The sequence below is a fragment of the Periplaneta americana genome, chromosome 6 (genome assembly GCF_040183065.1).
Source record: "Periplaneta americana isolate PAMFEO1 chromosome 6, P.americana_PAMFEO1_priV1, whole genome shotgun sequence".
NCBI lineage: Eukaryota > Metazoa > Arthropoda > Insecta > Blattodea > Blattidae > Periplaneta > Periplaneta americana.
The window spans coordinates 15,074,756-15,096,091 of NC_091122.1; the positions used below are offsets into that span (position 1 = coordinate 15,074,756).

The 21,336-nt window shown below is 37.5% G+C and overlaps 1 protein-coding gene across 1 annotated transcript in view; it reads right to left on the reverse strand.

Moving 5' to 3' along the window:
• Duox (dual oxidase) overlaps positions 1–13,849 on the reverse strand; it is a 324,851-nt gene extending 311,002 nt beyond the window's left edge. Inside the window, exon 1 of the mRNA XM_069827530.1 lies at positions 13,694–13,849. Coding sequence (XP_069683631.1) covers positions 13,694–13,754 — 61 coding nt within the window. The 5' untranslated portion in view covers positions 13,755–13,849. The remainder of the gene's footprint in view (positions 1–13,693) is intronic.
• Positions 13,850–21,336: the final 7,487 nt, after the last annotated feature.

Here is a 21,336-nt window from a genome sequence, read left to right on the forward strand (position 1 = left end):
AAGTTTGAGTTTTAAAAATTCATTCATTCATAGTGTTCTGCCCAAAAGCAGGTCATTCATTGCAAACCCAGCATTCTCCAATTTTTATTTTCTGCCTTCTTCTTTGTCTATCCATATCATCTATATATATCAATGTCGTCTATCATCAGATATCTTCTGCTCCGAACTGTTCTCCCATTCACCATTCCTTCTAGTTCATCCTTCAGTAGGCAGTTTCTTCTCAGTCAGTGACCCAACTAATTCCTTTTCCTCTTCCTGATTAGTATCAGCATAATTCTTTCTTCACACACTCTTTCCAACAGAGCTTCGTTTCTTATTCTGTCTGTCCACTTCACACATTCCATTCTTCTCAATATTCACATTTCAAATGCTTCTAGTCGCTTCTCTTCACTTCGTCGTAATGTCCATGTTTCTGCCCCCATATAATGCCACACTCCACACAAAGCACTTCACTAGTCTCTGATTCCTTAAATCGGTAAAATCATATGGTTCTGGTTAGGCTCGGCAAAATAACATATGACGTCGTGAACGTAAATACAAGTGCGGAAACTCCCATTCAAAATCGAACACGGGGTGTCAGCAATATCGTTGGAAAAAAAACTTGTACCTCTTCAGTCCTTTCCAAGTACCTCCAGTAGGCGTACCAGTGGTTGGGAGACTCAGGCCTATACCACACAATTCTCGACTAGCTGTAGCTGCAGTGACGCGGGCTTATTTGCAGATAAGGCACGGCCTTGTTATTTGCAACGGCATTTCAGTTTTGGCCCTCAGTGGATTTATAGTGCCACTGACCTAGACTTTTCCAGTGAAGTTGTCCACCCTGAGACAGCCATACCGCTCCAGTTATTGCACCGCGCGGCGCGGATCCGAGCGGCCCCGAGTTTCGTGAATGAGCGGAGCAGCTCGTGACCGCCAGTATCCGGGAGACGAAAATGAGAGAGAGATGCGTGCCGTGCGCCGACAACGATACTCAGAGCCTTGGCGCTGAGGCACATCTCAGCTTGAATGAATGCCTACTTATTAATAAAGACGTGATGCTTTGTACCAGGATATGAATTGCAATCAACTACTGTGCGTCGTTTAGTTATGTCGTACCCTGATTCCCCCCAACCCATTTCTGCTGGTCCTTCTGTAAAGGCTAGTGACTGTGCTGTTAGGTCAGTCTTAGCCCTTTCTTGAAAACATTTCCTGTTCGTAATTGGACATCTACGTAATAATTATACAACTGTTTAAATTAATGTAAAGAAAAGGGCCTAGTTAAGTAATTATAACGTGATTTCTCTACTGATTTGATCATAACATAGGCTATGTAACATTTTAAAATTCCTTTGCAGAACGAAAAGTTACATTTGTTGGGATCAAATTTCTTGATATTTAAAAAACAAAACTAAAATTCTTTCAATAATTTATGGTCATAATACACTGCCCTCTTAAACTGATTGAACACATTGGGAATTAAATCAATGGCTCTCTCAAAACACGCTATGAAATGTTTCGTATAAAACTATTTTCCCTCGAAAGGGAAGTAAAAACGAGCAACATTGTATTAAATTGTTTTGTTTGAAATATGTCAAAGAATAACCCCCTCAAACTAATGACATTACTTACGGTTCACTCTGTATAATCATCTGACCCAGGCATGGACAATATGTGCCCGCATGGGCATTGTATACAGCACCCCTTCATTTCTCCCTCCACAAATATTCTATCTGCGTGTACATACAGTAAGCCAGTGATGTCAAAGCAAGCGCATTTTTGTGACCTTGACGTCGTGCGCGGGCAGCAAGCGCTAAGTATGGAAAGAGGAAGGGTTGTGTATATGAATAAGCAACCTGTTGGATTAAGAAAACTGTGGTGCACAAACTTCAAACGGAACGTGAAATTTTATGTCGTTATTTTTATATGGCTTCTTTCTGTTTAATATTATCTATATTGTCTGTAAAACAAAAGTACTAACACTGATTTCTTAATATTGCACTTGTGTTTTAAATCTTAATAACATAATAGAGAGTTAAGAAGGAATATTCACTTAAATTCCATAGTAGTATAATATTATACTGTATTAAGTGGATGAAACACATCATTCATAAAGAAAGTGATATTCCAAAGAAAGAGATTGAGTATGACAATGATACGTTGGAATTTATATTGATGGTATCTTTAGCCTTACAAAAGTAATCAATAAACTAATCAAAACAATGTTACAGTACAAAGCAAAGTTACCTAGGTACTGTATCTGTTTTAAGTGTAACTAATATTACATAACAAAACTCTTATCGCATTATGCTTTTAAGGTGATATTTGTGAGCAACTTCCTATCATCAGAATATTAAATTATTTTCTCGAAATCTGCTGAAGCTATAGAGCTGACATTTTTACAACACATGGGCACGTATCTTATGCTTATGATGTAACAGTAGTTGCTTTGTTAATTCATTTCCTTACAAACAATTTCCATGCGAATATTTTCAAAATTTTCAATACACTATCTTCAGTAATACGTATATACGGTAGCCTATATTAGATTTACGAAAACATTCTGTAAGACTACTAAATAAATAGGCCTATACCTGAAAATTTCACTTTTCTATACGAAAAGTTGAGAAAATATTTCTTTTGAATAAAAAAATCAAACTTGTGAAAAATGAGCATTAAAATTAAAACTTACATTCTTATAATGCACTTATACTTCTCAGACAAATCTAAAAATTAACATGGATACAGTTTTAATAAGTTCTCTTCCCTTTATCTATTGAATCAGTGCTGGCCATCCCTGAATATAGCTCGACCAAGCGGCATATACCACCTCTTTCGTCTGTCTCTTTCCTTCCCGCTGTAAAGCGCTCAGGCTCTCCTGGGCTCTAAAGCGCGCGCTTGCTCCTGTGGGCATCAATTGACATGCCTGCAGTAAGTAGAGTTTGAACTCGATACCGTGGCGTTCTAATCAGGGGTGTTTAAAGTGATGGAATATAGCAATTTCGCTTCCATGCATTTAATATTGAAGACCTATTATTGCTAAGGTATGAAACCGTTTATTTAAAAATTCCAAATTCTTCTGCAATTTTCCTACAACTAACACCATAACGCAAATGATAAATAACTTCTTTCTTCCTTTCAATAACTTAATTCCACCAGCTTACGTTTACTCATATTGAGGCACTATACAAACTGCACAAAGTGACTCTCACAGGTAAAAACCTCAACATGGAATTTCTATACTGCAGGCCTACTGAAATAATTTCGCATCACAAAGTTTACTGTTGTGAAAAATAATATCCCTTCACTCTATACTCAAATTTATCCACATTATAGTTACAAAAAGGACAAAGTAGATAATTCCAGGTAAGTAGAGGTTCACAGTTGCTGTACTGTACAAGGCAAACCTTCTCTCATTTTACTGCGCTAGTGGTTCTTGTAGAACAGAAGGGTTCAATGAAACTCACTCCATACAGAAAGCAGAAAAACATAATAGAATAAGAGAATCGTCAAATACAGAACTGCAAGCTTCCAGGATTGAAGGATGTCCAACATATAGGATATATTAGACATATAAAAGCAAAGAAATTGTCCGATTCCAAGAAAGTATATCCAATATAATGAGGTGTCTAACATACAGGGGTGTCCAAATACAGAGGTTTCACTGTATAGTCCACGCCTGTTGAGTAACGGTCAGCGGTCTGGCCGCGAAACCAGGTGGCCCGGGTTCAATTCCTGGTCGGGGCAAGTTACCTGTTGAGGTTTTACCAGGGTTTTCCCTCAACCCAAGATGAGCAAATGCTGGGTAACTTTCGGTGCTGGACCCCGGACTCATTTCACCGGCATTATCACCTTCATCTCATTCAGACGCTAAATAACCTAAGCTGTTGATAAAACGTCGTAAAATAACCTACTAAAATAAAAAATTCACTTTATATTTGCGTTGCTGGAACCAACAGAGTAGCAATCCTTGAGGTTTTGGGCAATGGACACCGCAATTAATACACTTTTATATATTAAGTCTCAAGACAAGGTTGAATGTCCAAAATATTAACTATTCTAGATAATCTGATCGCAAAAACGGATCGCTTACGCCCAATTGTATAAAACTCCCTGACTAAAGATCAATTTTGATCGAAGATCGGAAAGTGAACCGAGTTCAGACACTTCTTCTATTGTATAAAACTTTTCTGCCATCAAATTACCTTGGTTCAAATGCAATCTAAGTTCACGTGAAAAGGACTTAGCAACATCGCATAAACAGGTGAAGTATGTGATGCGCGGGCCATGTTTTGCAGGTTTGTTCATGTAGCCAATTTAGCGACTTTAACTCTTTTTCGACGACAATTTCTTTTAACTTTTATATAGCTTAAATAGGGATTTAGCGACCTTTTTAGCACCTCATAGTGAGAAAATTTAATCTTTCTTTGTTGATAAGAAATCTAGCGACTTTCCAACTACTTTTTGGCGACTTTCCGCACACTCTGTTGGAGACACTGGTTTGTGTTGTGCGTTGTAAATAATGGCGGACAATAAGAAGAAGGTTGACTGTTCTCCAAATTGTTATCATGTTATGGTGTTTGGTACTGCTAAACATAATAAAGCTTTGTAAAACGACAATTTTCGTTTAATAATACAGCTAATTGAAAATTTATGGATGTACCTATCATATCCATGAATAATTAATGGTTGTTATAAACATAATATAATTATAGGTTATGTTATTTGATACTGCTGAACACGATAAAACCTTATAAAATATAAGAATGTTTGTATATTACGGCAAGAAATTGAAAAAAAAAATATATATCTACCATATATATTAATAATAATGGTTATTCTTTTTGCACAATCTGCCACTCGTATACTTCAAACAGAAAGGAAATAACTGAACTTGGATCATATAACTTAATCGGAGAAATTTCTTCAGTCAAAGTTGACTTTAGTTTAAGACAAATTAATCTCAGATTAGACTTTATACAACACAAAATTCCAAGTTCAGCTAGAACGAAGATCAATTTAACCTCTGATCTAAGATTAAATGGTTTATACAATCGGCCCTTAGTCTCAATTTCGCGAGGGGTGACAGATCATAATAAACAATCAGGGTCACATGTAGCATAAAAATAATCCTTGTAACTGACAATGCACTGAATGACAACCGAATTCTACCGAGCTACATGTAGCACAAAAAGGATCCTTGTAACTGAGCCCTCATTAGCTGACAATGCTCTGAATGAGAGCCGAATTCTACCGAGCTACGCAATTAAACCTCCGCGACTTGAATGACCGGAGTGGGCCAGGGCCGCAGCCTCTCGAATCTCTTATCGAAGCTGTTGACCCTGACAGGTGCGACAATCAGCCACTTCCTTGCGTTGCGTTACCAAGTATTGTCCTGCCCTATTTCCAGTGACCCCACTCACAGCGGGATACCAGCTTGTGCCCGATAGGTTTCCTCATGTTCTTCGGTTTCATAAGGTACAACTTCCCTTCGCCGCTGCTTTATCATTGTATCAACATTCCATCGACAATGAACGGTCTTGTAGCTTCAATTCCAGAAAAATTATCTCGATTTAAAAATATATATACATTAGTATGCAGTATTCCTCAACGAAATCTTGAAAAGAGAATAATAAAACGCAAAACTAAAATTGCATTAAGTTGTCACACCGATATTTTTATGTAAACAGAATAGCATATAGGTTTCAAATGTAAATACATCTTCTTGTGTCCACATTTTATACAATTTAAATGTTCTTCCATCAATCATTTCTATTTTCTATCCTATAATCCTCCCACTTCCATCATGAGAATAACAACATTCAGCAATGTGTTTTTCTTACGTCTTCCTCTTCCTTTCTTCCCAGTTGGGACCTATTCAAAACTCTTCCTATGATAACCTATTTGCATCCATCCTCTTCACATTAAGATTATTATTATTATTATTATTATTATTATTATTATTATTATTAGTATCATCATCATAATTATTCCCACACCTGTGGAGTAACGGTCAGCGCGTCTGGCCGCGAAACCAGGTGGCCCGGGTTCGAATCCCGGTCGGGGCAAGTTACCTGGTTGAGGTTTTTTCCGGGGTTTTCCCTCAGCCCAATACGAGCAAATGCTGGGTAACTTTCGGTGCTGGACCCCGGACTCATTTCACCGGCATTATCACCTTCATTTCATTCAGACGCTAAATAACCTAGATGTTGATACAGCGTCGTAAAATAACCCAATAAAATAAATAAAATCATTATTATTATTATTATTATTATTATTATTATTATTATTATTATTATTATTACTATTATTATTATTATTATTGTCGTTTAGTCAGCTGTCCGAAGACAAGTCTGAACCTCACAAGTGATACCAAAAGACACCACTTATGAGGCAACTAGGCCAGGAGATAATGGGGTAGAGTGGCCAGTTCCTTTCTCCCTCCATTGCATACATCGCCGATTAACTACATGTTATACTAATCAGACTTCCGATAGATACAAACAATTATTGTTCGTCCTCTGACACATATCGTCAAGTGAGATGTACTGCCTGATAATAGACGCACATATCAGCCAGAACCTCAATCAGCGGGAATCATTATTATTATTATTATTATTATTATTATTATTATTATTATTATTATTATTATTATTATTATTATTATTATTATTATTATTATTATTTCTAGAGCAGAGGGTGGTGGAATTCTGAGTAAAATTTATTAGAGCGGACGCGGAGATGATTATTGTCCAGTGCACCGGGAATGCAAAGCTTAAACTGAGTTCAGAAGAAAATCACGTTAAAAACATAATTAGACCTTATTTATTTCCACATCTTAATGCACCTTTTGGAAGAATTACAAATTAAATCCACGTTGGTATAAACTGATTCAATTGCATTAACAAAATAATAATTTAGTTTGCAACGAAAGCATTTACTGAACTACATAACGGTACCCAAAGTGTATTAGAGGATGTTCCACAACATAATCATTTCTTCAGTATTTTCTACTTTCCTGTTACGTTCTTTTCTTGCGACGACGTGTGTTGCAGCATGTCGGCCTTTTAGCAACCAATATTAAAGTTGATCAAAGGAGACCTAACAGCTTTAATAAGAAGCAGGTTCCTCTGGTGGTAACTTGCAAGGATGACCTCAGTGGAGAGACAATTACAAATCCTCAACACAAAACTCAATTTCAGAACACACACTATTTGACTTCACACCACAAACGCACCCCCACCGGGGGCGAAGACACCGGAAGACGCAAGAACCACACAGTTCTGAAGATGGCTCCCCCAAACCGAAACTAGTCAATTAAAGTATTTTTACACTTAGTTCAAATTAACACGTGAAAGTACCTAATATGTATACTTTTTATTCCTAAGTGACATAGTGTTAAAAGCTGTGTAATCAAGATGTATAATTAACTTAAGTTGGAAGAAGCCTCACAACATTTTGGGGGTGCGAAATTTGAACATTTCTCGGTTCCGTGATAAAAAAAAATATGGCCTAACAAAGAGGTGTCGGAGAAAAAAGCACTGATTATTATTATTATTATTATTATTATTATTATTATTATTATTATTATTATCATTATTATTATTATTTCATAGCTAATTTCATTTCTTTGATTAGACACTTTTAAACCTTAAAGCAGATTGTATTTATTTATCCCAATTCCTATATAGCCGGTACAAGCTATCATAGGTATTTCCTCAAATCTCCTGTCACTTTTTAATCGCTCATTTAACAATGATGTAAGCTTATCAAATGCAAGAATAGATTCTATCTAGCATTGGTTGAATTCGTGGTAGCGAGATGAGACCGAGGATTCGCCACGGATTACCTGCTATTTGCTTTACAGTTAGAAAAATCTCGAAAAAGAACCCAACACGACAATCAGTCCAAGCGAGATTCGAACTAAAATCCGAGCCCACCCTCTTTCCCCGAACTACGCCGGTGGCTAAGTACACTAAGTACTAAGTACATTTGCCCATGTAATCATTTTGATGTAAGGTGGGTGCTCCTGTTACGGCCATGTTCCTGATATGGCCACCTCGCTATTGTGAGTTAGTTAACCAAAAAATCTGCTAAATTGCAGGAGCATTCAGTGAAAGGGCATCCTGGTATGTCACTTGATCGTTTTCCATCCAGTCAGGTTGAGCAATATGGCGTCAGTTGCCTGTTTTGCGGTTTTCATGTGACCTCTTCTTATTTTTCTCTGGTCTCCTTTGTTTTATGCATGTTTTTCAAAGACTTGTTTCATGAAAACCATAGTACTCCATTCAGTTTTTAATGTTCTGTTGATTGGTGTTGTCGTTGATGGCGTAGACTATCTTTTACTAGTTGTTCATAATCAAACGATTTTCGTGAAAGCATACCTGCTCCTGATATGGCCATATTAAATGCACCATGGCCATATCAAGTTCATTTCACTTTTATTTGTTCACCTGACAAATTTACATGCCTTATAGCTGGGATTACGCAAACATTTTGTATTTTAAGGAAAACTACTTAATTTTTTATGGAAAAACCTGTTTTGACTACAGTTTTGAATTATAAAAAAGATTATTAAGTGTCATGTTTATTCATTTTACACCAAAATTATTTAATTTTAGCACAACTGCGCTATCAAACTGAAAACAATCACGATTTATAGAACATGGAACAAGGGTGGCCACATCATCTGCACATGTTCCTGATATGGCCACTAGGTAGACTTTTGGAATTTGGGACTTTTTGGCTATTTTTACGGGGAAAGGAAATTGTTTTAAGAAAGTCCATTAGACTGAGAACGAGTAAGAAAAAAGTGATTTACATTTTTTCAAAATGGCGGCTAGAAAAATTCTCAAACCTCAGCATGGCCATATCAGAGACACCTACACTAGACGTAATTAACAGATTTCTATGAAAGGAGGAAGAAAAATAAGCTTTAAAAGCGTCTTCAAATATGCAGGTCCGCACTGTAAACAAAGCATTAGTTGACGAGTGACAAGGCATGGAGAAAGTTCCGCTGTAGCGAGCAACACAGCGAGAAATCCGCGAGCAGAGGAGGAAAAAACTGGTATAAGTAGTAATTGCGCCCGAAGTTACTGCTATAGTTGAGACACTTGGAATTGTTTATTGGGCTTTAGAAGCAGACACACAGTTCGGCAGTAAAAATTACACCAACTTTTCTTATTAATTTCACGCAGCTTCCAGCAGTGTGCTCTGCAGTAGTAAAGTCAACTGACGACTTCCACGTACATCGGAATTCGACAACTGGAATATTCACTGACATTTTAGCAGAAAAATACGAAAATGTGAATTTCTCTTAGAAACAGCGTCAAGCCTGTCACTTATCCACTGCACGAGTAGGTCCAGGGTTAATTTTCCGGTAGAACTGTAAATCAGACGTGTCCATTCAGTGAGTTGTGATGCAAACGTGAGTTCCGAGCATTGAGCACTGTAAGATGTAAAGTTTCCTCCTTCAACCTCCTCCACTACCTGCAGCATGACAGACGAACGATGGTATATCAGTGGCGCTTGTACCTTCGCAATGTCTATATCGAAGCCGTGTTATTCCGTGTCGATTATAAAGAAATTAAACTTCCGCTCGCAATGGGAGGAGAAATTTTTGTTTATGAGTATGAAAGAAATACTAAATGCTTCATTTGCCGCAAGGTTTTGCGAGGCTTTTCAAAACCAGTATATAAAGGCTATATACTGTTTTTTTTTTTTTTTTTTTTTTTTTTTTTTTCATGGAGTGCAGTTTCATAGAAAGGACTTTGCCGACAGACCTTCTGCTGCCCACTACTAATTGGTTGTCATAAATAAATGTCTTCCTTACTGTGACGGAAATCTTGTCTTCTCTTGTTAGTAACCAATCACAGCCCTCCTTCAGAAGAATTGACAGGTACCCGTGAAATCCACGTGGAGGCAGAGTTGTCGCATCTTTTCCGAATTCCAAGAATTCCGTCAGTTTCAGTGCATAATTTCGAGGGTCACCAGGATTGTGGCAACTGTGCAATGTTGGGACGAGGGAACAGGATGGAATTGTCAGACTTGTTTGTGTAGGAAGTCATAAATCTGTAAGTGGGTGTTCAAAGAAGCCACCGAACTGCACTCCTTGAAATAAAGTAATAGATACCTTATTATTATTACTATTATTATTATTATTATTATTATTATTATTATATAGTGTTTCGTTTTGATTATTAGTATTTACTGTTCTAGTTATCTATTTTATTTATGTATGTTTTTGTTTACTTAAGATATTATTTATTTGTTTTTGCACCTTTGTATCTTCTGTTTGTGTATTGTGCTGAACTATAATTGGCCTCTGGCTTTTGTTCAGAACACAAATATTAATAATAAATAAATAAATAAATAATTAAATTATTATTATTATTATTATTATTATTATTATTATTATTATTATTATTATTAGAGTTCCTTTGCTTGTTCCATAGAATCTATGTATACGTTAACCTATAAGGGTGAGCTTTTTTTTCACAGATGAACACTGTGAAATCAAAATACAGGATCGTATATTGGACAAGAACCTTTTGGCACAATAATTGAACGAGTTATGCAATAAGAGACCAAGCGCCAAAAATCTGTTTCGAGGTACTGGCCATTGAAATAAATCTTTTTTATGCAAGAAGTATTATAACATACATACTATTACAAAAAAATAACACAAACAATACCAAAAAAGGCTAACCGGTTTTTAATAAGAGACCAATATTTCAAAGCAAAATAAATAAATGAATTTTATGCAATAAACGAATTTTTGCTTATAAATAGCAGCAAAATTCAGATATCGCATTCTTGATTTTTTTCCGAGTTAAATTAGCCTGCCATCAACAGATTTGTGCAAATATATCTTTTTTTTTCAAATTGTCGGTTGGTCTATCATTGCGTAACTCCGTTCAATTACGAGTACGTGTGACTGTATCAGATGTAACGCCTGATTTAAAAGTTGTATTTGCTCGAGTCGATGAAGAAGATCAGGGAACAATAGACCTAATGGTTAAACATATTACTTATTATTACACACATCATATAAACCAAGGAATTGATATAGGAACGACGTAATTAATAATCAGTTGATAACAGTTCATTACTATATCAAATGATACGAGTATAAAGGAAGCATTATACATAGGCTTACTGAAGAAAGTAATTTACATTAGGCCTCTACATAGAGATTCTGGTGGTTCTCGGCGGTGAAGCGGTCACCGTGCAACTAGTGGCATAAGTGCATTATCATCGCTCGAAGAACGAGGCGTTCACCAGATTCTTTAAAACACTAGAGCCATAATAAAGCACATCCCACTAATTGCATACAATATTTTACCCACGATCATGTATAATGTTTATTTTTAATTAGTAATTTATAATTATTTTTAAATAAAATTTAATCATTTAATGTACCCTAGTCCTTTGAATCCACAGCTCACAGTAAGTCATTAACTGTCAAGGTAACCTAATCATGTTTTTGGCCGATCGTGTTTTACCGATGATATTGGTAGGCGTTGTAAGTTAAACTTACAGCACACGTGTGGCAAGTAAATAACAAAATAATAATACGTATTAACAAATACGAATAAAAACAAAAGAATGATATCTACCGACTTCGTCTCGTCTTTTCAGACTTTTCCTCGTTTCTGTAAATCTCACTTACCACACTTGCATCTCAATATACTATTATGATAATTTATTGATATAGGCCTAGGCCTCACTACAAGCCAAAAATATTCATTTTTTCGCTGAAATGAGTGGCTCTGAAGAAATCTGTTCTTCATATATTGAAGAGGCAGCTTAAACGGTTTTTTTACCTGATTATTTAACGACTTCGTATCAACGACGAGGTTATTTAGTGTCCATGTGATTCGTAATAGTGAGATGATATTTGGTGACATGAGGACAAGGATTCGCCATAGATTACCTAACATTTGTCTTGCGGTTGGGGAAGACTCGGAAAAAACCCAACCAGGTAATCAGCCTAAGCGGGAATCGAACTCGCACCCGGATCGGTAGGCAAGCGCCTTAGCTGACTGAACTACGCCAGTGGCTCTTAAACTATGTTGTCATCCATTTCACCAGAAAAATCTACAGTCAAATAGGCCTATGAATTACCGTAGGGACGCTTCTTGAAATGGCGTGAAGGTAAGAAAATATAGCCTATAATATTACAAATGAGAAGATTTTACTGGCTTATTTTGAGTACTTATTTATATCTCATAAACCTTGGTATCTGTGGGCGTATTATTCTATGTTGACGAGTGTGATGTCTATGATAACAAACGTCAACACACACACATATATCAATGGCGGGTACTTGACCCATAAGAAGCCAGTTGTGTAGACCAATTTACCGACAGAGTCACTGCCCAGGTTGCTCCATAGGAGGCTGGTTTGCGCTACACTCGCGATAAGACGGTGATGGTGATTTTAGGGATGCCACAGGAAACAGGAACTCCCAGAGAAAACCCCCTGTGTTACCTGAACCACGGGCTTGTCCAACACAAGACATAAATAGGGGATACATCGGAGATCGAACCCGAGTCCAGAGGATTATGAGTCCAGCACTCTAGCCACTTGAGTCCACACCTGTGGAGTAACGGTTAGCGAGTCTGGCCGCGAAACCAGGTGGCCCGGGTTCGATTCCCGGTCGGGACAAGTTACCTGGTTGAGGTTTTTTCCGGTGTTTTCCTCAACCCAATATGAGCAAATGCTGGGTAACTTTCGGTGCTGGACCCCGGACTCACTTCACAGACATTATCACCTTCATCTCATTCAGACGCTAAATAACCACAGATGTTGATAAAGTGTCGTAAAATAACCTACTAAAATAAAAAAAATCTAGCCACTTGACCGCCGTCAATACTAATAAATACACTAATTTAATTACATTCCACTGAAGTGAGAGTTGGTTACCATGGTGAAATGAGTGTGGATAAGTAGCATTAATGAACGATCATGGATAAAAGTCTTCATATTATGTAGCTTCCTTCGGGAGGCTTGTGACATAGAGAATATTTTGTTTCAAACAGAGGGATTCGGGAAAAATTTGTCGTAATTTCTCGACTACGTCGAAATTTGAAGGTAGCAGAATGGGATCACAGCAATGGCTTGTTCCAGCCTCCATACCAGTAGGCCTACAGATCCAGACAGCGCGGTTAGCGCGTCTGGCCGCGAAACCAGGTGGCCAGGGTTCAAATCCCGGTCGGGGCAAGTTACCTGGTTGAGGTTTTTTCCGGGGTTTTCCCTCAACCCAATATGAGCAAATGCTGGGTAACTTTCGGTGTTGGACCTCGGACTCATTTCACCGGCATTATCACCTTCATTTCATTCAGACGCTAAATAACTTAGATGTTGATACAGCGTCGTAAAATAACCCAATAAAATAAAATAAAAAATCCAGACAGCATCACCGATTCTTAATTCCACGCCAACTGCACACTGTTATGGATACGTGACTCACTTCTAAGCCTACACTGATATTTTCCACCGGCCAAAAACAGTTGCTAGGGCTACACGGAGGACTAAATGCACACGCCTCGCGGAAAGAGGGCAGTGGGAACACGGGATGACATCTCGTCGGAACTGTGCCAGAGAGGCTGCGGCAACCGGAAGCGCGCGCGCGGATCCAGGTTGCGGGCATTTTCACGTACACGTCACATTAGAAAGTTGGCCGCCGCGCGCAAGAGCGGCGCATCTCGCTTACCTGAGCAGACGAGTCCGCACGCCAGCAGCAGCAGGAGCGCGGCGCACACACTGCACTCCATGGCACACGCGTGACGTCACATAGAACCGCTATCTCGCGTACCACCAGCTCCCGAGAGGAAGCAGACACTACTACGCGAAGACTCCGCTGCCCGGCGAGCGAGCGAAGAGAAAGTCAGTTGCTTCCCCCTCCAGCACACCTTGCAACAGTCAGGGGCAGCGGCAGGAAACGCGAGATGTCCGGGGATCGATCCCTACTACAACCGGTTCGCATGCTTTTCTTTGCTTTCTTCGGGAAAATGGGTCATGATCAAACAGCTTCAAAGGACCTGTCACAAATGAAGTCAGATTGCAGATAACTTCAGTCCCTCCTGCGAAAGGACAGAGAAAAAGTGACAGGGGATTATTGCGTGCAGGTCTTCTTCGTCCCCTTCGGTGGCTGAGTGGTCAGACCTTCAGCCTGTCATGCCGGCAGTTCAGGTTCGAGTCCCGGTCAGACCAATAAAACACTGAGAATATCCGGAGCCCTAGGAAATAACTGTGGCGGATAAGGTCGCAGTTGGGGTTTTTCTCGGGATTCTTCAGTTTCCATATATCAGGCATCTACATCATTCCGTGAACATTTTTTTTTTCCATTCCGTCAACATTTTTTTCCATGCCGTCAACATTTTTATTTTCCATTCCGTCAACATTTTTTTCCATTCCGTCAACATTTTTTTTCCATTCCGTCAACATTTTTTTTCCATTCCGTCAACATTTCTTTCCATTCCGTCAACTTTTTTTTCCATTCCGTCAACATTTTTTTTCCATTCCGTCAACTTTTTTTTTCCATTCCGTCAACATTTTTTTCCATTCCGTCAACATTTTTTTCCATTCCGTCAACATTTTTTTTCCATTCCGTCAACATTTTTTTCCATTCCGTCAACATTTTTTTTCATTCCGTCAACATTTTTTTTTTCCATGCCGTCAACATTTTTTTCCATTCCGTCAACATTTTTTTCCATTCCGTCAACATTCCATAGCATTCCTCGAAAGCCGGCTGGCGACGAACGACGAGTGGGGTTGCCTGCCTGGTACGCAGTGAACCTTAGTGTAGTCAGCCGGTATGGTTTGGGAATGCGCCTAGTTTGAGGGTCAGCGCAATAGATTATGAAAGGTTGCAGTGCTGGGTCGTAGTGTCCCCCTTCTGAAATTTAATTCGGTTCAATTCAAATGTCTTTTTACTTTCTTTTAAAATTTAACTAGGATTGAAATTTTAAAACTAGACTATAAGTCTGTTCAATCCAACGTTGAACCACCTCTTTCTTGGCCTTGGTGATTTATCTCTTGCTCTTTTGATTAATCGCATTGTCATTCATTCTAGTTATGTGGTTGCCACATTCATTCCTTCGTACATATATCAAACAATTAATTAGCTGAATTTTATGCCAGTTCCTTATTATAATCTATCATTCTTGATATGATCTCTGCATGTTTCGTGATATTTTCATTTCAGTAGTTTCGTTTATTTGTTTTGTTTTTGCACTTTCTGATCTATTTTACACACCGTACGTGAGTATGGGGTAAACTATAAATTTATAAATTGTCATTTTTGTTTCTGTTTGTAAAAAATGTATTGTTCCGTATAGACTATATTATTCCCTAGTGGTCCGGACATTCTCACTGTTTCATTACTCTGAGTGGAAATCTCAATATTTAAATCACTGTAAGAGGTTATTGATAGGTTTTCCAAGATAGATCAAATGTAACGTCTATGCACGAATTAGCCTACTGTAATGGAATTGGGGTAAATAGGTCTAAATACAATGTGCTGTAAGATTGTAACTTATCTAATGAACGAAATTAAATAAGTTGTGAATAACAGCCTATCCCACAAAATTAATAATAATTGAAACAGAATGTACTAAAGTAAAGAACTGTTACATGTACTACATGCAGAAACTGAGGTGGACGATCATCCAACCAGAATGGAATTATCGTGTGGTTAGCACGATGATCCTCCCCAGCCGTTATAACTGGCTTTCGCAACCGAATTTCGCTACATATCGTAGCTCCTCAAGTGCATTACGATGCTGGGTGAATACCGGTCCCATACACTGGCCGAAATTTCATGAGAAAATTTATTTCCCCATGAGGACTCGAACCAGCGCGCATTCCGTAACACGAGTCCTAGGCAGGATGCCTTAGACCACGACGCCACGGCGTGGGACTAGTAGGCCTATTATTTTATAAAATAATAAGAAAAAGAAGGAAAATGTATCCTATACGAAGAAATTTACTACGTAAGTTTAAGGCAGGATATACGTTGCAGTCGGTTTCGCGGTCTAGACCATCACCCTGTCCGGGTTCGAGTCCCAGTGGGGATTTGGAGATTTGTAGACAACGCTAATTTATAAATTTGATCATAATACTTAAGTTCCGTAAAATTGATAATTAATTACTAAGTCGTTATTTTTTAATTTTCGATTCAACTGTTACAGCAATTTTTCAATCCTTCCATCATTATTATGTAATTTATTTTTCAGTTTCGCTGAACTCTATTGTCATTGGTATGATTTATAATTCACACTGAAGTCTCTGTTGTATGACAGCTTTCAGCGTACATTTGTCAGAAGGAGTTGTAACAAAGTCCATCCTGCTACAACCTCTATCCATCATCTCACCGCAACGTTATGCAATAACACTAAAACTCTTTGCTACAAGTACGAAGAATTATAAAGCTCTATATTATTGTATTTCAAAACATAGCGACACAGCCTATTAAGAAATACAGTAAAATTGTATAGCTTTATGGACTTCAAGATTAATCCAGCAAGCTTTCCGTTGAAAATGTTGGCTAAATGTGTAGGCCTAGTATCAATAATGAATTCAATGGGTGATCTCGGAGAATAATCATCTACGAGCCCATAATCAGTCCGGGGATTTAATAACAACCATTTAAGGGTACAGAGATAATGAAGTAAAATAATGATATTTTTTCACGAAAAAATAGTTTTGGTTTTACTCTTAAAAATTATTGATGCTTCCAGACGCTCCTCGTAAAATTTCAGAGAATTATGCCCCTTAGAACACTTGTTTTGACAGTGTGTGCGCGTTTCGAATCCCCTGCAGTCTCTGTTATTAAACTGCAGTTTACTCAGTTTTCACTCTTTGCTTTCTTGCCCGTGTTCAAAACTTATCTCTTCCCACAAATTCTGAGTTACCTGCATGAAATTTTCTCAGCATCTCCACACCTGTACAATATAAAAAGTTCGCACGGATCTCTCAGTAGAATTTGAAAGGAATTGTTTTAATTTTTGTTCATTTTTTCCCACTTAAGCTACAGTAATATAGGCCTAAACAATTTTTAGACAAAACTAATGAGTACATTTAAAATTTCCATATCAATTATTATATTTATGATAATATGTGGAACATAATAATAAAATTTCAGTTGAAAAAATATATTTTTAAGAGATGAAAAATAATTAAAATTATTTTTATGAAATACTTTTAAAAGTGTACAAACTATTTACCAATTGAGCTGACAATTTGTGAGTACACTATTTATAGGCCTATGCCAAATAATGTATGTACAAAAAAATGAAAACTCTAGGTCAAAAATTTTTTAAGTTTCAAATTTCACTTCGGTGTACCCTTAAGAAACATAAAAATTATTCCACATTATTTCTTAGCGATTTATAAGTTTAACTTCAGTTAACTAAATAAAAAAAATAACAGACAAGAGAATATTGACGTCGTCTTCAATGGTCTAATGGATACCGCGGTAGTAGTTACATCTGAGCTTCGCAGGCTCAAACCCTGACAAGGGAGAGGTATTTTAAAGGGCGGTAAAATACAAGATGTCCAAAATAGAACAAAATAAATATCAAATAAAACATGTTTTTTACTGAAAAATGAAATTACAGGTAGGCTAAGTTAAGTAAAAAAAAGGCTCTAAGTTTCTGTCATAACGGAACATTGTTGCCGCTGTCAATTCAGTTGTTAAACGAGATTCAAAATATTGACAACGTTTCGACAATAAAGTTGATTGTGTTTTATGCCTTACAGAACTGAAATCAGTTACACACGTCCAAAGTTTTCCCAGATTCTATACTTGTGTTTACTGTTCAGCATGTACGCCTAAAAGCAGACTGTAAGTAATGGAGTAGTCCTACAAAAAGGAATAACATAATAGGCTAAATGTAAATTGTTACACAGAACAGAAATAAAGCGCCATGACTATTAAGTTAAAAAAAATTACAGGGGAGAAAATGGGTTTATAAGGAGAATCAACCTGGCAGTGTTTTGTGTCCATTACATAAACGAAGAGAAAATGAGCGAGCTGTTCGAGGAACTCACGCAGTCGGCCGCGGTCACCACCTGAGGATAATTAATTTCTCAGACTTGAGAATTCCATGTCGTGGTTAGATCACACCTTGTGAAACCGCAATTGCGTGCGATTATGAATAGTCTGAATTCCTCGGGAAACTGTAAATTGCTGCGAGAACACGACACTTCCAGTCAACGAGTGTCAACAAAAAGCATCAGGACGGATTCCATCTCGGGAAGTTCAATGCCAGTATAGACGGCAGCCTTCAAGTGACACAGGATTTGCTTCACATTCCTCAGTCGCTCTCAGTCCCAAGTACGCTTTTGTAGATTTAACTAATTCGACGCAACCCTCCGACCGCCTCCTTGGTGTAGTGGTTAGCTTGGCTATGAACCAAGAGGTCCCGAGTTCGATTCCTGACCATACCAAATATTAATTTCAAGGGTGACTTAAGAATCTTTCACTAGGTCCACCCAGCCTCGTGATCGGACATATTGGGGAGCCACAATTAGGGTCTATTTGGACATTCCTGTCAGAGAAAAGATGATTAGTAGACCCTAACACTGGTGGGGATTCGCAGAGCAGACCATGCAGCACTCATATTCCGTCTGGTAGTTCCGAGGTGCTCAGATCAGTCCCGGTCTCTCGCGTCGTATTCATACCATGGAGTTATGCAACATTTTTCACGGCAGAGTACTCCAAAAGAACAATGTTGAGTATGGTTGTCAGATGTATGGTCTACGATTTTATTAGGCCGTCTCATAAAGTCACAGGCTAAGTAATATCAGTTTTTAACTTTGGTGTTTTGTAAGATATTAAACCTAATGATTTTCTATAGTTGGGAAATTCAATTTACAGGACGCTATGGCTATTATTGTGTATTATGAACATGTGACAGTCGTCAATTCTTAAGAAGTTACAAATAATATAAAATGGAGGCGATAAAGTTTGAGATTAAAATCCTTCTAAAGCATTGCTGGAAACAAGATTATAAAGCTGCTGCCGTGGCCCGAAGAATCTGTGAAGCCGAAGGTGAAGGTGTCGTTAGTGAGCGTGTAGCACAATAATGATTACACGTTTCAATAATAGAGAAGGGAGACATTAAAGATTTACAACGACCTGGAAGACCTAATCAACAAAAATATTCTCGTAGGTTGTCAGAAGAACTTGGTGCTTCAAAAGATACAATACATCGTCACATTAAGAAACTCAGAAAATCATACAGAAGCTATGTTTCATAAATTGACTCCTGCACAGCCTCAATACATTGTGGATGTCTGTCGTCAGCTTATAGCTAATCCCACGAATGATATATGCCTATTTATCAGGAGAATTGTAACATGTCGTGAAAAATGTTCAAATCTTGCAATAAGAATTAAAATATTTTTAAGTTCATAGTTATTAATTTTTACTTTTTTATCGTCCATATTTTATTGCTGCTGTGTAGTCTACTTATATAGCCTATAAATTAATAAATAATACGCAGATAGGCCTACAATTCTTGTGTTTGAATCTCCCATATTTAGTTTTATATCTATGCAATAAGAATTAAAATATAATGTATTAAGTTCACAGTTATTAATTTTTAATTTTTTAATCGTTAATATTTTATTGACGCACTATGTAGTCTGCTTGTATAATAATATACGGATACAAATTCCAATCTTTAAATCTTCCATATTTCGTGTTCGCACCTATGCAATAGAAATTAAAATATATAAGTTCAGACTTAAAAAATTTTAATTTTTCAATCGTTAATATTTTATTGCAACACTATTTAGTCTACTTATACTCCTATAAAATGAAAGGGAGATACAATTCTACTGTTTAAATCTCCCATATTTAGTGTTCATACCTAAGCAATAAGAATAATTAATTTTTGTAAAGTCAACCTCATGACAGACCAGAGGGTGGTGAGATGTTAAGGCTCCCACATTTACAGACAATCGATATTTAATGGCAGTAGGGATGTAATTCCTACGTGCCCGCCGCCTTTACCCCCAAGGAAATGCCTCTGGTACTAGTTTCTGCTAGAGGTTGAGTAGAACCCACAGCCATAGTGCGGTTGGAAGGATTAGATCAATGGAAAAATCCATGATCCCATCGGGAATCGAACCCGCGATCTTCGGGCCTTCAGCGTTATGCCTTAACCGCGACGCTACCGCGCGTTCGAAGAAACTTAAGTTCAGAGTTAAAATTGTTTAATTTCTTAAACCGCAAATATTTTACCAGCGCTCTGTGTAGTCTACTTGCATATTACAATAAAAGGAACATACATAATCCTCCGTGGATTCTGTAGAGTACATTGGCGCATGACGTCACTCGAGAAGGCGGCGCCTGCTCCCATCCCCTATACTGTTTTCGCTGTAAGAAAAATCCTAATGTAAACATAAGCACGTTACTGTCATACCCGTGATTGGCTCCCAGTCGAAACACTTACATGACGCAGGAAAATATAGTTCGTATTTGGAAACCACAATCTTGTATTATTTGAAAATAAAACATTGAATTCTAGTTGTTAAATACGATTAAATATTTAACTTTACTCATATGTAAAATGCTATGTAAAAGAAAAACTACTTTTATATTTTGTTATGTACTATGAACGCGGATGAATACCAACAGTAGGGGAGACTGTTGTACCTTTAGCATAGTGTACCTTTGAACATTTTTTGTTTTTTAATTTTTGCGTATACCTAGAAGACTCAAAATGAAGTAGATTGTAGAGAAGGCCGCTAAGTAGCTCTGGTTGTAGTTTCAGTTTGATTTATTGCAAAGTGTGAGTTCTGTAGACAAAAGATGTTTTTTAGTACCAAAAGTAAACATTTCGTTCATTGATATATGTTTTCTAACACAAAACCAGATTGCATTTGTTAATATCTTTCAAGTACGGTGTGTTCCCTATCATCTGGTGAGTAATAACATATTTTAATTTCCATCATTTATTTGACTCTCTTAGTTTTCGGAGCCATATTTGTTTAAACGTGCACCCTCTTGTACCTTTGAACACAAAACATCTTGTACCACGGAACATGTTCCAAAGTACACGATACTATCGGTTTTTGTTTTTCTTTTATTTTAAGATCGTGTCACGAAGTAAGTCTGGAATTAAAGAAGTCCCCAATTGATCCGGATGCCTTGAAGAAAGCTGTTGAAGCAGTTATTGCTTCTCCAGGAAATAAAATCTAAATCGGAGAAGCCTCCTCTGGTTTATGATTGCAAATACATTTTAAATATGATTGCCAGTTTTTACAGCTATATTCCCTCCTATATTCCTTGTGTTCCAACTTACAAGAATGTATGTTCCAAGGTACATGAACCTGTTGTACCTT